Source organism: Salvelinus namaycush, chromosome 1 (assembly GCF_016432855.1).
Source record: "Salvelinus namaycush isolate Seneca chromosome 1, SaNama_1.0, whole genome shotgun sequence".
In the NCBI taxonomy this organism is placed as follows: Eukaryota; Metazoa; Chordata; class Actinopteri; order Salmoniformes; family Salmonidae; genus Salvelinus; species Salvelinus namaycush.
In genome coordinates, this window is record NC_052307.1 from 36,286,803 (window position 1) to 36,310,004 (window position 23,202).

The window sequence follows — 23,202 nt, forward strand, 5'->3', positions numbered from 1 at the left end:
ATCTCCACTTGTCTTGCACAATTTGAAAACCACAGTCAGACATCCTAGTCTTGTTAGCCTGAAATACACTCCTTCTATATTTCCTATTCTATATTCTATATTCTCCTTCTATACTATGTATTCTATATTCTTCGTCTATTTCATATTATTTGTTCTATATTATCCTTCTATGTTCTATATTCTCTTTCTATACTTCATATTATTTGTTCTATATTCTCCTTCTATATTCTAATCTTCAGCATTGGATGCGCCTAAAAACCTTGAGGTGGAGTCTTCCACTGAGACTCAGCTGGTGCTGGTGTGGCAGAAGCCGGTGGCTAAGATCGACAAGTACAAGTTGCTATATGTGTCAGCCGACGGGTACAGGGCTGAGTTGACGCCCTTCTCCAATGACATCAAGTTCACCCTGAGGAACCTGACGGCTGGCATGCTGTACACTATAACCCTGACCGCTGAGAGGGGACACAAGCAGAGTGGCCCCGCAACCATCTCAGCAGCAACAGGTCAGTGAGGACTATTCTAGCCTTGTCCCATACATAGAATTAGAATGAATAGAGCAGGTATCCCCATTCAGGTCAGTTATGCCATAATGGGAGGACTGGCGGCCATATTGAGTGTCCCCTCATTCTATTTACAGTATATGGTCCCATACTGCAGTAGCCACAGGTCAGTGTGGACAGAACCTCTCCAAACCTGGTCCCATACATATCTTTTTATGGTCTCAGAATGTACAGTATGTATACAAGCCACAGGTCAGTGTAAACAGTACTGGAATTGTCAAGCCAAATCTTCAATTTAATTGACAATAACTGTCTTGACAATGACGAGTTGGCAAGAGCACAAACTAATCTGGAACCAGGCTAACAGTACACCTCTCCTAGCCTGGTTCCAGACTGTATGTACAGTATCTAACTCTATCTTCATTGGCTAAAGCACAAACAGACTGGACGACTAGGCTACATCTCTTCACATGATGAGTTTTAGAAAATAATTATGTTAGGCTATACCTTAGCACTACCACTATTCATCTTCCATTTATATTAACTATCAACAATCTCTTACTGTATCTTAAAAAGCTATAGGAGGGATTTACACTGTCCATCATCCATGTTGATGCTGTATAGTAGGGGTATTGAAGAAAGCACATTTTTTTATTCTGTGAGAATCAGTTTGGGCTGTGTTTTGTGAGGTTTGGTGCTGTAGGGTTTTTTATTATATGGTTTTGTACTGTAGGACCCCAGCCCTTTTCTCATTAACCAAAGATTCCGTTTTGCTCTCGAGGCCTGCAGCCAAACCTAGGCAATGAATTGAATTCATTGTTACTACTTTTCTGTCTGTCTCTGTTTCCCCCCTCAAGCCTTTAATTTAACTGAATGTGGGTTTATTTGACTTATTTTACTGAAATAAGGAAAGAAAAATAAAAGATGATTGTGATTTTTTTTTCCGCTAGCCCCAGTGGTCAGGGTGCTTCCAAACCAAACATTTGAGAAGAAAGTCCTCCAGTTATGTAACAGGGTAGCCATTCATATGTATGGCTATGGGCAAAAATTGAAAACGCTGGGATGGAAAACGCTGGGATGGTTCAGAATAACTTTATTTTGTTGAATCTGTGTCCCATGCTGCCAAGGTGCAGAATGGAGGCAGTGTGTGTGTGCTCCATACAAAGCTCATACATGTGATAATTGTTAGAGTGAGCCCATTCCCCTGTGTTTTTTGTATGATTTGACCACGATGAACTGTGGGTCTGTCAGATAAAAGGACACATGCGGGAGCCTCTGTTAAAACATTGTGTCTCCGAAATGAACACTCCTCTAATCCGCATACAGCATTCGTTCCTCCGACCGTTTTTAGCGTCTCCAGACGGGTAATGCAAACACAAAGCATGCTGCATGTTAGCAGGGATATAAAGGGATTGGACAAGGGGAGAGGGGTGTGGTGGTTGCCCACCCTTTCGCCCCCACCCCAGGTCTGGGCCTTACTTGTGTTTGACAATCATCAGGCATTGAAAGGATTACAAGAACCTGAGTTCAAGTGTTTGGAGGCCCACTGGAGTGAGCAAATAAGAAACACTATACCTCTGGCGGGGAAAAACGCTCAGGAACAGCGGTTCTGAATTTTGAATGCTGAGCAAGTAAATGCTGAGCAAGTAACCAAAATTGATTTGATATAATAAATCTCCCGGTAAATTGAAAGTACCAGATCCGTCCAGCAGTCAGAAATGTACAGGAAGATCAGGAGACAATAAACCTGCAGTTTTACCATCATTTAGGCTAATCTGCAAATTCAGGGACTCACCGAGTTGTGGGGAGCCTTTGTGTAAACGGAAGACTCAGGCACAATGAGAGAAAACTGTTTGATTGATCATATCTTGAGCAATAGTCAAAGGAGTCAATAATCTGATTGGAATAATAGAATAAACACATCAGAATGTATTGGCTTTAGTGCCCTGCACACACCATACAGACTATGACGTATAACCCTAGAGTGTAAACAAAGCCTTATTAAGATTCTGCTGTACAGAACCCTCTTCTTTAGTAGTTTGGTGATGGTTCCATACGCCCACGTGAACCAGTGGCGGTCAGTGCCGTTTAAGATGAGGGAGGATGATTATTTTTTTGTGGGCATGGCCTTATTTATATTACAGCATATTGGATGACTGTCATTCATATTCCGTTCACCCAGCTCAATGTAACATCGACAGGTTTAGGCCAGGGTTTCTTGAACTATGGTTTGGGACCCAAAGTGGGCCCTGAGCATGTGAGCCAGTGGAGGCTCCTCAGAGGAGGAAGGGGAGGACCATCCTCCTCAGTGAATACATAAAATAAAATAAATTGTAAACAGAGTAAACTATACAAAATATACTAAATATATATATATAAAAAAAGGCACGTTTCTTTTTTTGCTGAGTTTTTATATATATATATGTATATATATATATATATATATATATAAAAACTTTATATATATATATATATGTATATATATATATATATAAAAACTCAGCAAAAAAAAGAAACGTGCCTTTTTCAGGACCCTGTCTTTCAAAGATAATTCGTAAAAATCCAAATAACTTCACAGATCTTCATTGTAAAGGGTTTAAACACTGTTTCCCATGCTTGTTCAATGAACCATAAACAATTAATGAACATAGACCTGTGGAACGGTCGTTAAGACACTAACAGCTTACAGACGGTAGGCAATTAAGGCCACAGTTATGAAAACTTAGGACACTAAAGAGGCCTTTCTACTGACTCTGAAAAACACAAAAAGAACGATGCCCAGGGTCCCTGCTCATCTGCGTGAACGTGCCTTAGGCATGTTGCAAAGAGGCATGAGGACTGCAGATGTACTGTGAGACGCCTAAGACAGAGCTACAGGGAGACAGAACGAACAGCTGATCGACCTCGCAGTGGCAGACCACGTCTAACAACACCTGCACAGGATCGGTACATCCGAACATCACACCTGTGGGACAGGTACAGGATGGCAACAACAACTGCCCGAGTTACACCAGGACACACAATCCCTCCATCAGTGCTCAGACTGTCCGCAATAGGCTGAGAGAGGCTGGACTGGGGGCTTGTAGGCCTATTGCAAGGCAGGTCCTCACCAGACATCACTGGCAACAACGTTGCCTATGGTTACACTGAGGCCTGTACTCTGGAGCGGGATCAATTTGGAGGTGGAGGGTCCGTCATGGTCTGTGGCGGTTTGTCACAGCATCATCGGACTGACCTTGTGGTCATTGCAGGCAATCTCAACGCTGTGCATTACAGCTGTGCATTACAACCTCCCTCATGTGGTACCCTTCCTGCAGGCTCATCCTGACATAACCCTCCAGCATGACAATGCCACCAGCCATACTGCTCGTTCTGTGCGTAATTTCCTGCAAGACAGGAATGTCAGTGTTCTGCCATGGCCAGCGAAGAGCCCGGATCTCAATCCCATTGAGCACGTTTGGGACCTGTTGGATCGGAGGGTGAGGGCTAGGGCCATTCCCTCCAGAAATGTCTGGGAACTTGCAGGGCCTTGGTGGAAGAGTGGGGTAACATCTCACAGCAAGAACTGGCAAATCTGGTGCAGTCCATGAGGAGGAGGTGCACTGCAGTACTTAATGCAGCTGGTGGCCACACTAGATACTGACTGTTACTTTTGATTTTGACCCCCCCTTTGTTCAGGGACACACTATTCCATTTCTGTTCGTCACATGTCTGTGGAACTTGTTCAGGTTATGTCTCAGTTGTTGAATCTTGTTATGTTCATACAAATATTTACACATGTTAAGTTTGCTGAAAATAAACGCAGTTGACAGTGAGGACGTTTATTTATTTGCTGAGTTTATATACACTACCGTTCAAAAGTTTTGGGTCACTTACAAATGTCCTTGTTTTTGAAAGAAAAGCTAATTTTTGGTCCATTACAATAACATCAAATTGATCAGAAATACAGTGTAGACATTGTTAATGTCGTAAATGACTATTGTAGCTGGAAACGACAGATTTTTTATGGAATATCTACAGAGGCCCATTATCAGCAACCATCCCTCTTGTGTTCCAATGGCACGTTGTGTTAGGTAATCCAAGTTTATCATTTTAAAAGGCTAATTGATCATTAGAAAACCCTTTTGCTATTATGTTTGCACAGCTGAAAACTGTGGTTCTGATTAAAGAAGCAATAAAACTGGCCTTCTTTAGACTAGTTGAGTATCTGTAGCATCAGCATTTGTGGGTTCAATTACAGGCTCAAAATGGCCGGAAACAAAGAACTTTCTTCTGAAACTCATCAGTCTATTCTTGTTCTGAGAAATGAAGGCTATTCCATGCGAGAAATTGCCAAGAAACTGAAGATCTCGTACAACGCTGTGCACTACTCCCTTCACAGAACAGCGCAAACTGTTTCTAACCAGATTAGAAAGAGGAGTGGGAGGCCCCGGTGCACAACTGAGCAAGAGGACAAGTACATTAGTGTCTAGTTTGAGAAACAGACGCCTCACAAGTCCTCAACTGGAAGCTTCATTAAATAGTACCCGCAAAACACTCATCTCAATGTCAACAGTGAAGAGGCGACTCCGGGATGCTTTGACGTCCTCCAACCTATCAGAGCTCTTGCAGCATGAACTCACATTTTGTCCACCCAATCAAAGGATCAGAGAATGAATCTAGTACTGAAAGCATAAAATACAGCTAGCTAGCACTGCAGTGTATAAAATGTGGTGAGTTGTTGACTCAAAGAGAGATAAAGGCAATAGTCGAACAGTTTTGAACAAATTAATTTCTTCCAAAATGAAGGAGAGACAAGAGAAAAATAGAGAGAGAGAGTTCTTCATTTTTTTCACTTTCTATTTCACTTACTTAGCTAGCAAATGCAGCTAGCCTACTGAAACACCCTGCTCAAACAGAGGAATGATATGTTAGCTAGAACACAACACTGGAACTTTTCCAATTAAAGGTAAGCTTTTGGTTTACTAATATATTGCCACCGGGGCCCGCCGGTGTAACTGCTTACTGACTGTACACTGTAACGTTACTGCATGATTGTAGCGGGTTTACTAACGCGTTAGTTCTATCAGCTATGCTGACTATGATGTTACCACAGATAGAACAATGAGTTTAGTTATACATATCTTTGTTGTTACTTTAGCAACTATGGTGACAACGATGTAGGCTGTGTGTAGCGGTTTGGCTTGGAAGGTTTTTTTCGCCTGGTCACATACAGCTAATGTGCATTGAAGTCCACAAGTGAAGGGAAGAGGTGAGAGGAGGAGAGCGCATGAAAATAAATATAACATGGCTGCTATGAAAGTGAACTGTGTTTACACGTGATCAGGGGTGTATTCATTCCACCGATTCTGTTGAAAAACTATTTCTATATCAGCTAGATGCAGGCAAGAGTGTGCACGGCGGTATTCAATGTCACTGTCAGTCCATGTGTCACTGTCTGTCATCTTAAATTTGTCTCTCGACCTGTGTGCACCTATAAACTTTATAAATGTATAAACTTTCATTCATAGGCTAGCCTGTAGCAACCTCATGATGGCTATAGGGAAAAGTTGTGTATCATATAGTAGTCTAAACCTATCGCTGTTACATTGAACTGGGTGAATGGAATATGAATGAGAGTCATCCAATATGCTGTAACAGAAATAAGGCCATGCTCATGAAAAAAACAACATCCTCCCTCAACTTAAATGGCACTGACCGCCACTGATGTGAGCGGTGGGTCGCGAGTTATGAGTAAACATTTATAATGACACACTATTTCTTCTTAAATTCGGTCATTCAAGGACAGAAAATGTCTCATTTGGGTCTCGAGCTGAAAAAGCTTAAGAATCTCTGTTTTAGGCTACTACATGATACTAAAATTTTCCCTGTACCCATCATGAGGTTGCTACAAATCAAATCAAGGTTTATCTGTCACGTGCACAGAATACAACAGGTGTAGACCTTACAGTGAAATGCTTACTTACAAGCCCTAACCAACAGCGAAATTTAAGTAAAAAATAGGTATTAGGTAAACAATAGATAAGTAAAGAAATTAAAAAAAACTGATTAATGACAGTGAAAATAACAGTAGCGAGGCAATATACAGGTGGTACCGGTACAGAGTCAATGTGCGAAACCTAGCCTATGAATGAAAGTTTACAGCGTAGGTGCACACAGGCCGAGATAATTTTGAGTAATCAATTGAGGAGACAGACAGTGACGCCTTGCACAGTCTTGCCTGCATCAAGCTGATCTAGGGTGTAATCATTAGTCCAACAGATGCAAATTAGAGTTTTTATTGGACAAATTAGGGAAAGGGGGATACCTAGTCAGTTGTACAACTGAATGCATTCAACATAAATGTGCCTTCCACATTTAACCCAACCCCTCTGAATCAGAGAGGTGCGGGGGGCTGCCTTCATCGACATCCAAATTCAGCTATGTTTATCCCCTTTTCGACTCAGTTTGCTTCCGTTTAAGAAACAAACACAGTTCACTTTCATAACAGCCACATAAAAACAACATGCTCTTTGTTTTATATGATTCCTTCTCGCAACTATCTATGCGCTCTCCTCCTCTCATCTTTTACCTTCACTTGTGGACTTCAGTGCACAACACATCAGCTGTCTGTGACCAGGCGAAAAAACCTTTCCAAGCCAAACCTTCATATCATGACTGCTAACCACTACACACAGACTACATCTTTATCATGTCATAGTCAACATATTAGACATATTTAGTAAACCTGCTACAATCATGCACAGTCAGTGTACAATCAGAAAGCAGTTTAGCAGTTACAATAATTTAATGAAACCAAAAGCTTACCTTGACTTGGAAGAGTTCCAGTGTTGGATAGCAGTAGCCAGCTAGCTAACATAGCAACCCTCTCTGTTTGAGCCAGGTATTTGAGTAGGCTAAACTAGGTAGCCACAATCTCTAGCTAAGTGAAAGTGAAAGTTTAAAAAAATACAATCAAATCTCTTTCTCTCTCTCTCTTGCTTCTCCTTCATTTTGTAAAAAAATGATTTGTTCAAAACTGTTCAACTATTGTCTTTCTCTCAATTTAAATCAACTAACCAACACATTTTATGCACTGCAGTGCTAGCTAACTGTAGCTTATGCTTTCAGGACTAGATTCATTCTCTGATCCTGGACAACATGCCAGTTCATGTTGCAAGAGCTCTGATAGGTTGGAGAATGTCCTCCGGAAGTTGTCATAATTACTGTGTAAGTCTATGGAAGGGGGTGAGAACCATGTGCCTCCTAGGATTTGTAATGAATTCAATGTACCCAGAGGAGGAAAGAAGCTAGCTGTCCTCTGGCTAAACCATGGTGCTACCCTACAGAGTGTTGCTGAGGCTACTGTAGACCTTCATTGTAAAGCAGTGTGTTTTAATCAATTATTTGGTGACGTGAATATATTTAGTATAGTTTTATCTAAAATAATTTTTAGTTTTTAATGTTTCACTATTTTTTATTTTATGAAATTCACTGAGGAGGATGGTCTTCCCCAAAGTTCCAGGAACAAGACCAGAAATGTTGTTGAATTTTAAATAAGTTTTGATGTTTGATACAATTTTTTTTCTTTTACCCCGTTTTCTCCCCAATTTCGTGGTATCCAATTGGTAGTTACAGTCCTGTCTCATCGCTGCAACTCCCGTACGGACTCGGGAGAGGCGAAGGTCGAGAGCCGTGCGTCCTCCCCGAAATACAACCCAACCAAGCCGCGCTGTTTCTTCACACAATGCCCACTTAACCCAGAAGCCAGCCGCACCAATGTGTCGGAGGAAACACTGTGCACCTGGCGACCGTGTCAGCGTGCACTGCACCCGGCCTGCCACAGGAGTCACTAGTGCGTGATGGGAAAAGGACGTCCCTGCCGGCCAAACCCTCCCTTAACCCGGACGACGCTGGGCCAATTGTGCGCCGCCCCATGGGTCTCCCGGTCGCAGCCGGCTGCAACAGAGCCTGGACTCGAACCCAAAATCTCTAGTGGCACAGCTAGCACTGCGATGCAGTGTCTTAGACCACTGCGCCACTCGGGAGGCCCTTTTGATACTATTTTGATATAAAAATGTTGCATGACAATTTCTCCTCCAAATGGAGCACAAAGTGCCTGTCCTGCATGTTTTTGAGATGATCTCGTCTTGACAATAAGTTATTTTATTCATCCCATCACATATCCATCTGCATGTGCTAAAGGCCAAACCTGAGACCCTGCCACAGTTGCTTCTGATGACTGAAAATGGGAGGAGAGACAATTCATCCCAAATGGCACAGTATTACCTACAGTTGAAGTCGGAAGTTAACATACAACTTAGCCAAATACATTTAAACTCAGTTTTTCACAATTCCTGACATTTAATCCTAGTCAAAATGTCCTGTCTTAGGTCGGTTAGGATCACCTCTTTATTTTAAGAATGTGAAATGTCAGAATAATAGAGGAGAGAATGATTTCTTTCATCTTTTATTTCTTTCAACACATTCCCAGTGGGTCAGAAGTTTACATACACTCAATTAGTATTTGGTAGCATTGCCTTTAAATTGTTTAAATTGGGTCAAACGTTTCGGGTAGCCTTCTACAAGCTTCCCACAATAAGTTGGGTGAATTTTGGCCCATTCCTCCTGACAGAGCTGGTGTAACTGAGTCAGTTTTGTAGGCCTCCTTGCTCGCACATGCTTTTTCAGTTCTGCCCACAAATTTTCTATAGGATTGAGGTCAGGGCTTTGTGATGGCCACTCCAATACCTTAACTTTGTTGTCCTTAAGCCATTTTGCCACAACTTTGGAAGTATGCATGGGTCATTGTCCATTTGGAAGACCCATTTGCGACCAAGCTTTAACTTCCTGACTGATGTCTTGAGATGTTGCTTCAATATATCCACATCATTTTCCATCCTCATGATGCCATCTATTTTGTGACGTGCACCAGTCCCTACTGCAGCAAAGCACCCCCACAACATGATGCTGCCACCCCCGTGCTTCACGGTTGGGATGGTGTTCTTCGGCTTGCAAGCCTCCTCCTTTTTCCTCCAAACATAATGATGGTCATTATGGCCAAACAGTTCTATTTTTGTTTCATCAGACCAGAGGACATTTCTCCAAAAAGTCCAATCTTTGTCCCCATGTGCAGTTGCAAACCGTAGTCTGGCTTTTTTATGGCGGTTTTGGAGCAGTGGCTTCTTCCTTGCTGAGCAGCCTTTCAGGTTATGTCGATATAGGACAAATTTTACTGTGGATATAAATACTTTTGTACCTGTTTCCTCCAGCATCTTCACAAGGTCCTTTGCTGTTGTTCTGGGATTGATTTGTACCTTCAGGCGTTCGGGAATTGCTCCCAAGGATGAACCAGACTTGTGGAGGTCTACAATTTTCTCTCTGGGGTCTTGGCTAATTTCTTGGGATTTTTCCCATGATGTCAAGCAACGAGGCACTGAGTTTGAAGGTAGGCCTTGAAATACATCCAAATGTACACCTCCGATTGACTCAAAGCCATGACTTAATGTTCTGGAATTTTCATAAGCTGTTTGAAGGCACTGTCAACTTAGTGTACGTAAACAAAGTAAATGTCCTAACTGACTTGCCAAAACTATAGTTTGTTAACAAGAAATTTGTGAGTTTTGAGTGGTTGAAAAACGAGTTTTAATGACTCCAACCTAAGTGTATGTTAACTTCCGACTTTAACTGTATATAGTGCGCTACCTTTGACCAGGGCCGATAGGGTTCTGGAATAGGGTGACATTTGGGACACAGGAAATACACTACATGACCAAAAGTATTTGGACACCCCTTCAAATTAGAGGGATCTGCTATTTCAGGGACACCCGTTGCTGACAGATGTGTTAAACCGAGCACACAGCCATGCAATCTCCATAGACAAACATTGGCAGTAGAATGGCCCGTACTGAAGAGCTCAGTGACTTTCAACGTGGCACCGTCATAGGATGCCACCTTTCCAACAAGTAAGTTCATCAAATTTGAAGAACTTGACTGGTCTAGACAGAGCCCTGACCTCAACCCCATCGAAAAACTTTGGAATGAATTGAAAAGGCGTCTGAGAGCCAGGCCTAATCACCCATCATCAGTGCTCGAACTTTCTAATGCCCGACCTCACAATACAAAAAAAACACAAGTTTTAAACCTCTTGCCACTCAAATCATGCCTCTCCCATAACCCATTATAACCTGACAATACCTCTTCCCACATTGTGTGTTTCCCTCACTTTGATGCACAGACTGTAAAATATATTTTGAAACCAACCGTCCACGGTATAGAACCACCCCGCCCAGACCAAAATTATTCAGTTCACATGAGACCTGGCATGGCCTGCGGTGAATCAATCTTTGATCCACCCTTAGCACACTATCTGCCTGTCAGGACGTGCCATGACATAAAAAAGCACCTGAAGCATTTCTAAACTGTCAGTCGGCCCCCGCGTTGTGATCTTTACCACGGGTAGTGAGTAGTGGCCGACTGCAAAGAGACAGCAGAGACCCAACAGGTGCATTGATTTATCCTCTCGAACCAACCAATAAAGGTCATTGTCAACCATTCACATTCTGCTGATTACAATGTTGTGGACTGAATGGAGCGTGAACAATGTACAGAACAATCTCACTTCAAGACTACTTGCTTTGTTTGCTGTTAAAGCCATTGAGGATTTTGGCATGTGCTAAGACGTTAAGCAGTAGTTACAATAAGTAATAATAAGTATTTGTATGCAGTGGCAAAACTAGTAGAGTTGCATGAAATTAGTTCTAAATTTGCAACATTTTCTCTTCGCCACATGGCAAAATGTGTAGAATTGCAAGAAAGGAACTTTTCAACTTCAAAATGTTCTCTCCGCCAGCCATCAAGACGGGTGCCACTAAAATGTTTTGCCAGCGAGGTGTTGTCCAATGTAGTAATCTATTTTCAGTTGGGATTTAAGTTGGGTTTCAGTTTGGTTACAGCCATCTGTTTTACAGCATAGAGTACATAGATGAACCTGGCCTCTGCCTACTTCTGCTGTCATTAGAGAATAATACCGGTCATTTCAGATCAGTTAGCCCCCTGGTACCACCCACTCTACAAAAACACTCACATGGAGCCCCCTGGTACCACCCACTCTACAAAAACACTCACATGGAGCCCCCTGGTACCACCCACTCTACAAAAACACTCACATGGAGCCCCCTGGTACCACCCACTCTACAAAAACACTTACATGGAGACCCCTGGTACCACCCACTCTACAAAAACACTTACATGGAGCCCCCTGGTACCACCCACTCTACAAAAACACTCACATGGAGCCCCCTGGTACCACCCACTCTACAAAAACACTTACATGGAGCCCCCTGGTACCACCCACTCTACAGAAACACTCACATAGAGCCCCCTGGTACCACCCACTCTACAAAAACACTCACATGGAGCCCCCTGGTACCACCCACTCTACAAAAACACTCACATGGAGACCCCTGGTACCACCCACTCTACAAAAACACTCACATAGAGACCCCTGGTACCACCCACTCTACAAAAACACTCACATGGAGCCCCCTGGTACCACCCACTCTACAAAAACACTCACATAGAGACCCCTGGTACCACCCACTCTAAAAAAACACTCACATGGAGCCCCCTGGTACCACCCACTCTACAAAAACACTCACATGGAGCCCCCTGGTACCACCCACTCTACAAAAACACTTACATGGAGCCCCCTGGTACCACCCACTCTACAGAAACACTCACATAGAGCCCCCTGGTACCACCCACTCTACAAAAACACTCACATGGAGCCCCCTGGTACCACCCACTCTACAAAAACACTCACATGGAGACCCCTGGTACCACCCACTCTACAAAAACACCACCCACTCTACAAAAACACACACATGGAGCCCCCTGGTACCACCCACTCTACAAAAACACTCACATGGAGCCCCCTGGTACCACCCACTCTACAAAAACACTCACATAGAGACCCCTGGTACCACCCACTCTACAAAAACACTCACATGGAGCCCCCTGGTACCACCCACTCTACAAAAACACTTACATGGAGCCCCCTGGTACCACCCACTCTACAAAAACACTCACATAGAGACCCCTGGTACCACCCACTCTACAAAAACACTCACATGGAGCCCCCTGGTACCACCCACTCTACAAAAACACTCACATAGAGACCCCTGGTACCACCCACTCTACAAAAACACTCACATGGAGACCCCTGGTACCACCCACTCTACAAAAACACTCACATAGAGACCCCTGGTACCACCCACTCTACAAAAACACTCACATGGAGCCCCCTGGTACCACCCACTCTACAAAAACACTCACATAGAGACCCCTGGTACCACCCACTCTACAAAAACACTCACATAGAGACCCCTGGTACCACCCACTCTACAAAAACACTCACATAGAGACCCCTGGTACCACCCACTCTACAAAAACACTCACATAGAGACCCCTGGTACCACCCACTCTACAAAAACACTCACATGGAGACCCCTGGTACCACCCACTCTACAAAAACACTCACATGGAGCCCCCTGGTACCACCCACTCTACAAAAACACTCACATAGAGACCCCTGGTACCACCCACTCTACAAAAACACTCACATAGAGACCCCTGGTACCACCCACTCTACAAAAACACTCACATAGAGACCCCTGGTATCACCCACTCTACAAAAACACTCACATAGAGACCCCTGGTACCACCCACTCTACAAAAACACTCACATAGAGACCCCTGGTACCACCCACTCTACAAAAACACTCACATGGAGACCCCTGGTACCACCCACTCTACAAAAACACTCACATAGAGACCCCTGGTACCACCCACTCTACAAAAACACTCACATTGAGACCCCTGGTACCACCCACTCTACAAAAACACTCACATAGAGACCCTTGGTACCACCCACTCTACAAAAACACTCACATAGAGACCCCTGGTACCACCCACTCTACAAAAACACTCACATGGAGACCCCTGGTACCACCCACTCTACAAAAACACTCACATAGAGACCCCTGGTACCACCCACTCTACAAAAACACTCGCATAGAGACCCCTGGTACCACCCACTCTACAAAAACACTCACATAGAGACCCCTGGTACCACCCACTCTACAAAAACACTCACATGGAGCCCCCTGGTACCACCCACTCTACAAAAACACTTACATGGAGCCCCCTGGTACCACCCACTCTACAAAAACACTCACATAGAGACCCCTGGTACCACCCACTCTACAAAAACACTCACATGGAGCCCCCTGGTACCACCCACTCTACAAAAACACTCACATAGAGACCCCTGGTACCACCCACTCTACAAAAACACTCACATGGAGACCCCTGGTACCACCCACTCTACAAAAACACTCACATAGAGACCCCTGGTACCACCCACTCTACAAAAACACTCACATGGAGCCCCCTGGTACCACCCACTCTACAAAAACACTCACATAGAGACCCCTGGTACCACCCACTCTACAAAAACACTCACATAGAGACCCCTGGTACCACCCACTCTACAAAAACACTCACATAGAGACCCCTGGTACCACCCACTCTACAAAAACACTCACATAGAGACCCCTGTTACCACCCACTCTACAAAAACACTCACATAGAGACCCCTGGTACCACCCACTCTACAAAACCCTCACATGGAGACCCCTGGTACCACCCACTCTACAAAAACACTCACATGGAGCCCCCTGGTACCACCCACTCTACAAAAACACTCACATAGAGACCCCTGGTACCACCCACTCTACAAAAACACTCACATAGAGACCCCTGGTACCACCCACTCTACAAAAACACTCACATAGAGACCCCTGGTATCACCCACTCTACAAAAACACTCACATAGAGACCCCTGGTACCACCCACTCTACAAAAACACTCACATAGAGACCCCTGGTACCACCCACTCTACAAAAACACTCACATGGAGACCCCTGGTACCACCCACTCTACAAAAACACTCACATAGAGACCCCTGGTACCACCCACTCTACAAAAACACTCACATTGAGACCCCTGGTACCACCCACTCTACAAAAACACTCACATAGAGACCCCTGGTACCACCCACTCTACAAAAACACTCACATAGAGCCCCCTGGTACCACCCACTCTACAAAAACACTCACATGGAGACCCCTGGTACCACCCACTCTACAAAAACACTCACATAGAGACCCCTGGTACCACCCACTCTACAAAAACACTCGCATAGAGACCCCTGGTACCACCCACTCTACAAAAACACTCACATAGAGACCCCTGGTACCACCCACTCTACAAAAACACTCACATGGAGACCCCTGGTACCACCCACTCTACAAAAACACTCACATAGAGACCCCTGGTACCACCCACTCTACAAAAACACTCACATAGAGACCCCTGGTACCACCCACTCTACAAAAACACTCACATAGAGACCCCTGGTACCACCCACTCTACAAAAACACTCACATAGAGACCCCTGGTACCACCCACTCTACAAAAACACTCACATAGAGACCCCTGGTACCACCCACTCTACAAAAACACTCACATAGAGACCCCTGGTACCACCCACTCTACAAAAACACTCACATTGAGACCCCTGGTACCACCCACTCTACAAAAACACTCACATTGAGACCCCTGGTACCACCCACTCTACAAAAACACTCACATGGAGCCCCCTGGTACCACCCACTCTACAAAAACACTCACATGGAGCCCCCTGGTACCACCCACTCTACAAAAACACTCACATGGAGCCCCCTGGTACCACCCACTCTACAAAAACACTCACATAGAGACCCCTGGTACCACCCACTCTACAAAAACACTCACATGGAGCCCCCTGGTACCACCCACTCTACAAAAACACTTACATGGAGCCCCCTGGTACCACCCACTCTACAAAAACACTCACATAGAGACCCCTGGTACCACCCACTCTACAAAAACACTCACATGGAGCCCCCTGGTACCACCCACTCTACAAAAACACTCACATGGAGCCCCCTGGTACCACCCACTCTACAAAAACACTCACATGGAGCCCCCTGGTACCACCCACTCTACAAAAACACTCACATAGAGACCCCTGGTACCACCCACTCTACAAAAACACTCACATGGAGCCCCCTGGTACCACCCACTCTACAAAAACACTTACATGGAGCCCCCTGGTACCACCCACTCTACAAAAACACTCACATAGAGACCCCTGGTACCACCCACTCTACAAAAACACTCACATGGAGCCCCCTGGTACCACCCACTCTACAAAAACACTCACATAGAGACCCCTGGTACCACCCACTCTACAAAAACACTCACATGGAGACCCCTGGTACCACCCACTCTACAAAAACACTCACATAGAGACCCCTGGTACCACCCACTCTACAAAAACACTCACATGGAGCCCCCTCGTACCACCCACTCTACAAAAACACTCACATAGAGACCCCTGGTACCACCCACTCTACAAAAACACTCACATAGAGACCCCTGCTCCCACCCACTCTACAAAAACACTCACATAGAGACCCCTGGTACCACCCACTCTACAAAAACACTCACATAGAGACCCCTGGTACCACCCACTCTACAAAAACACTCACATAGAGACCCCTGGTACCACCCACTCTACAAAACCCTCACATGGAGACCCCTGGTACCACCCACTCTACAAAAACACTCACATGGAGCCCCCTGGTACCACCCACTCTACAAAAACACTCACATAGAGACCCCTGGTACCACCCACTCTACAAAAACACTCACATAGAGACCCCTGGTACCACCCACTCTACAAAAACACTCACATAGAGACCCCTGGTACCACCCACTCTACAAAAACACTCACATGGAGACCCCTGGTACCACCCACTCTACAAAAACACTCACATAGAGACCCCTGGTACCACCCACTCTACAAAAACACTCACATGGAGACCCCTGGTACCACCCACTCTACAAAAACACTCACATAGAGACCCCTGGTACCACCCACTCTACAAAAACACTCACATTGAGACCCCTGGTACCACCCACTCTACAAAAACACTCACATAGAGACCCCTGGTACCACCCACTCTACAAAAACACTCACATAGAGACCCCTGGTACCACCCACTCTACAAAAACACTCACATGGAGACCCCTGGTACCACCCACTCTACAAAAACACTCACATAGAGACCCCTGGTACCACCCACTCTACAAAAACACTCACATGGAGCCCCCTGGTACCACCCACTCTACAAAAACACTCACATAGAGACCCCTGGTACCACCCACTCTACAAAAACACTCACATGGAGCCCCCTGGTACCACCCACTCTACAAAAACACTTACATGGAGCCCCCTGGTACCACCCACTCTACAAAAACACTCACATAGAGACCCCTGGTACCACCCACTCTACAAAAACACTCACATGGAGCCCCCTGGTACCACCCACTCTACAAAAACACTCACATAGAGACCCCTGGTACCACCCACTCTACAAAAACACTCACATGGAGACCCCTGGTACCACCCACTCTACAAAAACACTCACATAGAGACCCCTGGTACCACCCACTCTACAAAAACACTCACATGGAGCCCCCTGGTACCACCCACTCTACAAAAACACTCACATAGAGACCCCTGGTACCACCCACTCTACAAAAACACTCACATAGAGACCCCTGCTCCCACCCACTCTACAAAAACACTCACATAGAGACCCCTGGTACCACCCACTCTACAAAAACACTCACATAGAGACCCCTGGTACCACCCACTCTACAAAAACACTCACATAGAGACCCCTGGTACCACCCACTCTACAAAACCCTCACATGGAGACCCCTGGTACCACCCACTCTACAAAAACACTCACATGGAGCCCCCTGGTACCACCCACTCTACAAAAACACTCACATAGAGACCCCTGGTACCACCCACTCTACAAAAACACTCACATAGAGACCCCTGGTACCACCCACTCTACAAAAACACTCACATAGAGACCCCTGGTACCACCCACTCTACAAAAACACTCACATAGAGACCCCTGGTACCACCCACTCTACAAAAACACTCACATAGAGACCCCTGGTACCACCCACTCTACAAAAACACTCACATGGAGACCCCTGGTACCACCCACTCTACAAAAACACTCACATAGAGACCCCTGGTACCACCCACTCTAAAAAAACACTCACATTGAGACCCCTGGTACCACCCACTCTACAAAAACACTCACATAGAGACCCCTGGTACCACCCACTCTACAAAAACACTCACATAGAGACCCCTGGTACCACCCACTCTACAAAAACACTCACATGGAGACCCCTGGTACCACCCACTCTACAAAAACACTCACATAGAGACCCCTGGTACCACCCACTCTACAAAAACACTCACATAGAGACCCCTGGTACCACCCACTCTACAAAAACACTCACATAGAGACCCCTGGTACCACCCACTCTACAAAAACACTCACATGGAGACCCCTGGTACCACCCACTCTACAAAAACACTCACATAGAGACCCCTGGTACCACCCACTCTACAAAAACACTCACATAGAGACCCCTGGTACCACCCACTCTACAAAAACACTCACATAGAGACCCCTGGTACCACCCACTCTACAAAAACACTCACATAGAGACCCCTGGTACCACCCACTCTACAAAAACACTCACATAGAGACCCCTGGTACCACCCACTCTACAAAAACACTCACATAGAGACCCCTGGTACCACCCACTCTACAAAAACACTCACATTGAGACCCCTGGTACCACCCACTCTACAAAAACAATCACATTGAGACCCCTGGTACCACCCACTCTACAAAAACACTCACATAGAGACCCCTGGTACCACCCACTCTACAAAAACACTCACATAGAGACCCCTGGTACCACCCACTCTACAAAAACACTCACATAGAGACCCCTGGTACCACCCACTCTACAAAAACACTCACATAGAGACCCCTGGTACCACACACTCTACAAAAACACTCACATGGAGACCCCTGGTACCACCCACTCTACAAAAGCACTCACATAGAGACCCTTGGTACCACCCATTCTACAAAAACACTCACATAGAGACCCCTGGTACCACCCACTCTACAAAAACACTCACATAGAGACCCCTGGTACCACCAACTCTACAAAAACACTCACATAGAGACCCCTGGTACCACCCACTCTACAAAAACACTCACATAGAGACCCCTGGTACCACCAACTCTACAAAAACACTCACATAGAGACCAGGCTGCACATACCACACTTTGTTCTATTGAGGTCTCGCTTTCTGTCTTGCCACTCACCTGCTAAAAAAAACGACGTCAAATTAGTTGTCCCTCATCTACTTATTTGGTAACTTTAAAAGGGATATATTTGAAATGATCCTTTCAAAGCAAATTTTAAACAATTCTTTATTTTGACAAATTGAGGTTTTTCCATTGCATACTCACAGTATAAACAATACGGGTATTGTATCATTGTTAGTAAACATCAAAAGCACATGATAGTTCAGCTGTTCCCAGATAATGATGATTCAGCAAATGGATGGATGGAGAGTCAGTGGTTTCTTCAAGTCCCTGAGGAGCTTTTGTTTCATTCTGTGAAGGCTCTGTTCTGTATGCACCCCCAGTCCTCCCTCTATCCCTAGACTCGGACCGCTCTGCTCCGCTCCCAGACCCTCTGCTCCTCATTCTCATGCTCACATTGACACTGTGGCCTGGAGCCTGGCGCCTGGTGTTGGGGTGCCAGGGACTGTTGCGGCTTGCTGGGACCATGGCTCAATGTGGCACATATTCAAGTCTGCTCTGAAGCCCATTGTCTGCATGCTAATGATCTGAAGAGAAACCAGCTCCAACCCCAACGTTTCGTAATTGTATGTTAGTTAAAGGGAAAATATGGCTGTTTTTTTTCCATTTGCTGAAAAGTTTCAGTTTTGGAGCTACCATGTTTTCTTCAGACAGCGACTAGCCTAAACATAATCCATATACAACACTATGAAGTATCCATACAAACACTGTCAGTCTGTCTCCATTGATTGATTAGTTTGTGTAATGTATGTTCAACACACTTCTGAAAGAAGTCGAGAAACAAATGTTTGCACTCCTGGGTTGCGTCCCAAATGGCTATTCCCACTATATTTTACCTTTATTTTACCAGGCAAATCAGTTAAGAACAAAGTCTTATTTTCAATGACGGCCTAGTGGCTTAACTGCCTTGTTCAGGGGCAGAACGACAGATTTTTAGCTTGTCAGCTCGGGGATTCAATCTTGCAACCTTCCAGTTACTAGTCCAACGCTCTCACCACTAGGCTACCTGCCACCCCATATATAGTACACTACTTTCGACCAGGGCCTCCATGTCCCTCTCTACCACCCTTCCTGCTTCCCTGACTGGCTGACTACTGTATCTAAAGCAGGACTGTTCCGCTCCTAACGAAGAGTTACAGCACCTGGGATTTGTCTACTCTTGTTTTCATTTTCCACCACTTCTTCTCACAACAAGTTCCCTCGTTTCACGTCAGCCGAATCCTCTGGGTTCACACTGGCTCAAGACCTTGCGACCCTGACGTTTGGTGTAGTGTTCTAATGAGTTATGTCCCTGTATCTAGCCAGGCAGCACTGAGACGGCACTGAGTCCACTTCGAGGTCTATGGCAGTCCGTCTCTCATATATAGCAGAGATACTTTAAAACTGCTGTGGACCACCTTCTATCCATCTGTAACTCTGTTTCTCCAGGAAGCAGCTTTAGTTTAATGAGCTGCTGTCTGTATGCTGCATTGCAGGCAGTCGGTCTAACCTCTCTCTCTCTCTCTGACTTCTGCCGAGCACTTCCTCTAACAGCTGTAGACTCCTGCTGGCTCGGCTCCTCTACTCTTCCTCAGCCATTATTAGCTACTGCTAATGACTAGTTAACACAGTTGGCTTTTACAACACTGTATACGGCCGACCCATCTGCCCTGACGTCACCCAAGCTCTTAAAACTCTAGTAAAACTCTGTCTGTCTAATGTTCCTTTTCTTCTGACTGTAGATGACTTTTCGTATCAGTGTATTATGGAACTGATGCACAAATCCCATGTATGTTCTGTTGCAGTCACAGCATCGATAAACTGAGGGTTGAATTTGATCAAACTAGCTGGTTAATAACACTGTACCTATCTACACCAATAAAATGCATGTTGTTACTTTCATTCTTACCTAGGGTTGCACAATTCCTGGAACTTTCAATAAATTCCCTGGTTTTCCAGAAATCCTGGTTGGAGGGCTCTGGATTTCTTGCTTATTCACTCCTGATTCCGGGATACCTCCAACCGGGATTTTGGGAAAACCAGGGAATTTATTGAAAATTCCAGGAATTTTGTAACGTTTACACTCACCACAGTGGATGTGATAGGTACATACACTAAGCACAAGGTTTTCTACCCATGTATAGTTGTGTCAAAACCTATTAAGATGCCTAAGTGGTATAAACACTTCACTTATGCCTGACACAATGAGTACTAGTGAACAAAAGTCAACATGAAAATCATTATAATTCTTGGAAATAACCTCTTAATTTCCCCCAGGATAGGGTATGTAACAACACTTAATTAGTGCATCTTGTGAACCTGCTCTTCTTGTTTGACTCATATATATCCATAACTAATTGTGATGTCTATTGTACATACAGATGGAATAACTGTTACTTCCTGATCTTCTGTAATCTTCATAAGAACTTATTTAAGTACTCTTGAGGTCTAGGGGACGAAAACAACATGTCTTCCCTTATCACCCAGAAGCTGAACCCATCGTGGAGTATCTCTTGGTCTCCGACGTCACATCAGACAGCTGTAAACTGGCCTGGTCAGCGGAAGAGGACCTCTTTGATAGTTTTGTCATTATGATCAATGATACAAACGACGACCTCGCTTCTCCGCAAGAGGTGGTCGTGCCCGGGGAGGAGAGAACAACAGTGCTTACTGAGCTAATTGAGGACACAGAGTACAAAATTGAGCTCTATGGAGTCATTTCGGGACAGCTCTCCAATTCTATTTCCGTGGTGGCAAAAACAGGTACGCGGTATGACATCACACCAGCAATGGCCTAGGGCTACTGGATAGATGATGTTAGGAATGTATTCGTTGCAACGTGTCAGCTTCTTTTAATACTGTAAATTGTATTTTCTCAATGTCTCAATGTGTACTCCTAAAATAACAGCATGGAAATGGGGTCAATGTTGGGTCAGTGTTGAATATCTTCATCATTGCAGCCATTTTTGTTTGCTAACCTGATAACATTGTGTGATAATATTTGTTCAAGGCAGCAATCTGGTAGAATTATAAATAGTTAGCTTTGCAAATTAATTATTAAAACCTGCTTGGGCTGCCTTGTGTGTCTTGTGTCAGCAGCTGTGTGTGATGTGTCTCATCGTGGTTTGTTTACCCAGTTGGACGTGTCTGTTCAGTGCTCACTGTCCTGTCATTGTCTTGTCTGTCAGCACTCTTGAGTGATTCCACTGGAATCATCCAGCAGCCCTCTCATCTTAAACCAGTCCCAGTGTCTGTGAACTAACACACTCTCTGTCTGTCTGTCTGTCTGTCTGTCTGTCTGTCTGTCTGTCTGTCTGTCTGTCTGTCTGTCTGTCTGTCTGTCTGTCTGTCTGTCTGTCTGTCTGTCTGTCTGTCTGTCTGTCTGTCTGTCTGTCTGTCTGTCTGTCTGTCTGTCTGTCTCACTGTAAACACCATACTCAGCTTCTGATAGCCTCTCATTCACGGGGATCCAGAGAACTGCTCAGGAGATTTACTCATCTATTAATTTGCTCCGTTTTTTTGTCTCTATCTGTCAAGTTGTCTCCAATGTTGTCTTTGGCTGGCTTGCACCAAATGGGTTTGTCTAATTGTCTTTAAACTGTAAAGGGAAAGTTGTCTGTCTGTCTGTTGAGTGTCTGAATGGCTCTCTCTCTCTCTCTGGCTGTCCCCTGCCTTCTCTGTGTGTATGGCTTCACTCTCGGGTCCAATGGCCCTGCCGCATGTTTCACTTTAGTGTGTCTGCAATGGGGGCAAGTTAATATCCCATGCAAGATACTGTGGCTCAGTGCTGACGACAGGCGTTGGAAGCCCTGGCCTCTTTGTTTCAGTCTATCTCCTTTTATCTACTTTAACTAGTGGTTCTCAATGCTGGCGTATCTGCTCACACTAAAATAATAGAATAATGTGTGTTTTCTGGGTTATTAATGGATTTAATATGATCTTTATGGATGTATTAGGGATGGGATCTTCAGGAATGCTTTAGGGATGTGTTTTCCTGTTAAATGTTTTTATTTTTTATTTGTAACCAGTATTATTTTATAAAAAAATGTGATGAGGCATTATTTGATATCCTAGGATCTGGTATGAATTTCTCTTCACTTAAAAGTCTGTCCACGGCATCTTTAGCTAACTAGCTACCTGTCTTCTGTTTGTTTGTTGTACTCTCTATCATTTATCCTATGCCAGGGCTGGGCACACCCACGGGCATCCGCTTCTCTGAAGTCACTGATACCTCTGCCACCGTACACTGGGCAATCCCCAGAGCTCGAGTGGACAGCTTCCGTGTCACTTATGTCCCTGCTCAGGGAGGTGAGTACATACAGATATACCTATACTAAACGTACCAGTGGAGGCTG

The 23,202-nt window shown here is 44.9% G+C and overlaps 1 protein-coding gene across 1 annotated transcript in view; it reads left to right on the forward strand.

Annotated features, from left to right (window-relative positions):
• The window catches only part of LOC120055084 (tenascin-like), a 42,425-nt gene that overhangs the window by 11,986 nt on the left and 7,237 nt on the right, over window positions 1–23,202 (forward strand). The window contains exons 9-12 of the mRNA XM_039002975.1: window positions 240–503; window positions 3,190–3,192; window positions 21,335–21,610; window positions 23,033–23,155. Coding sequence (XP_038858903.1) covers window positions 240–503; window positions 3,190–3,192; window positions 21,335–21,610; window positions 23,033–23,155 — 666 coding nt within the window. The remainder of the gene's footprint in view (window positions 1–239; window positions 504–3,189; window positions 3,193–21,334; window positions 21,611–23,032; window positions 23,156–23,202) is intronic.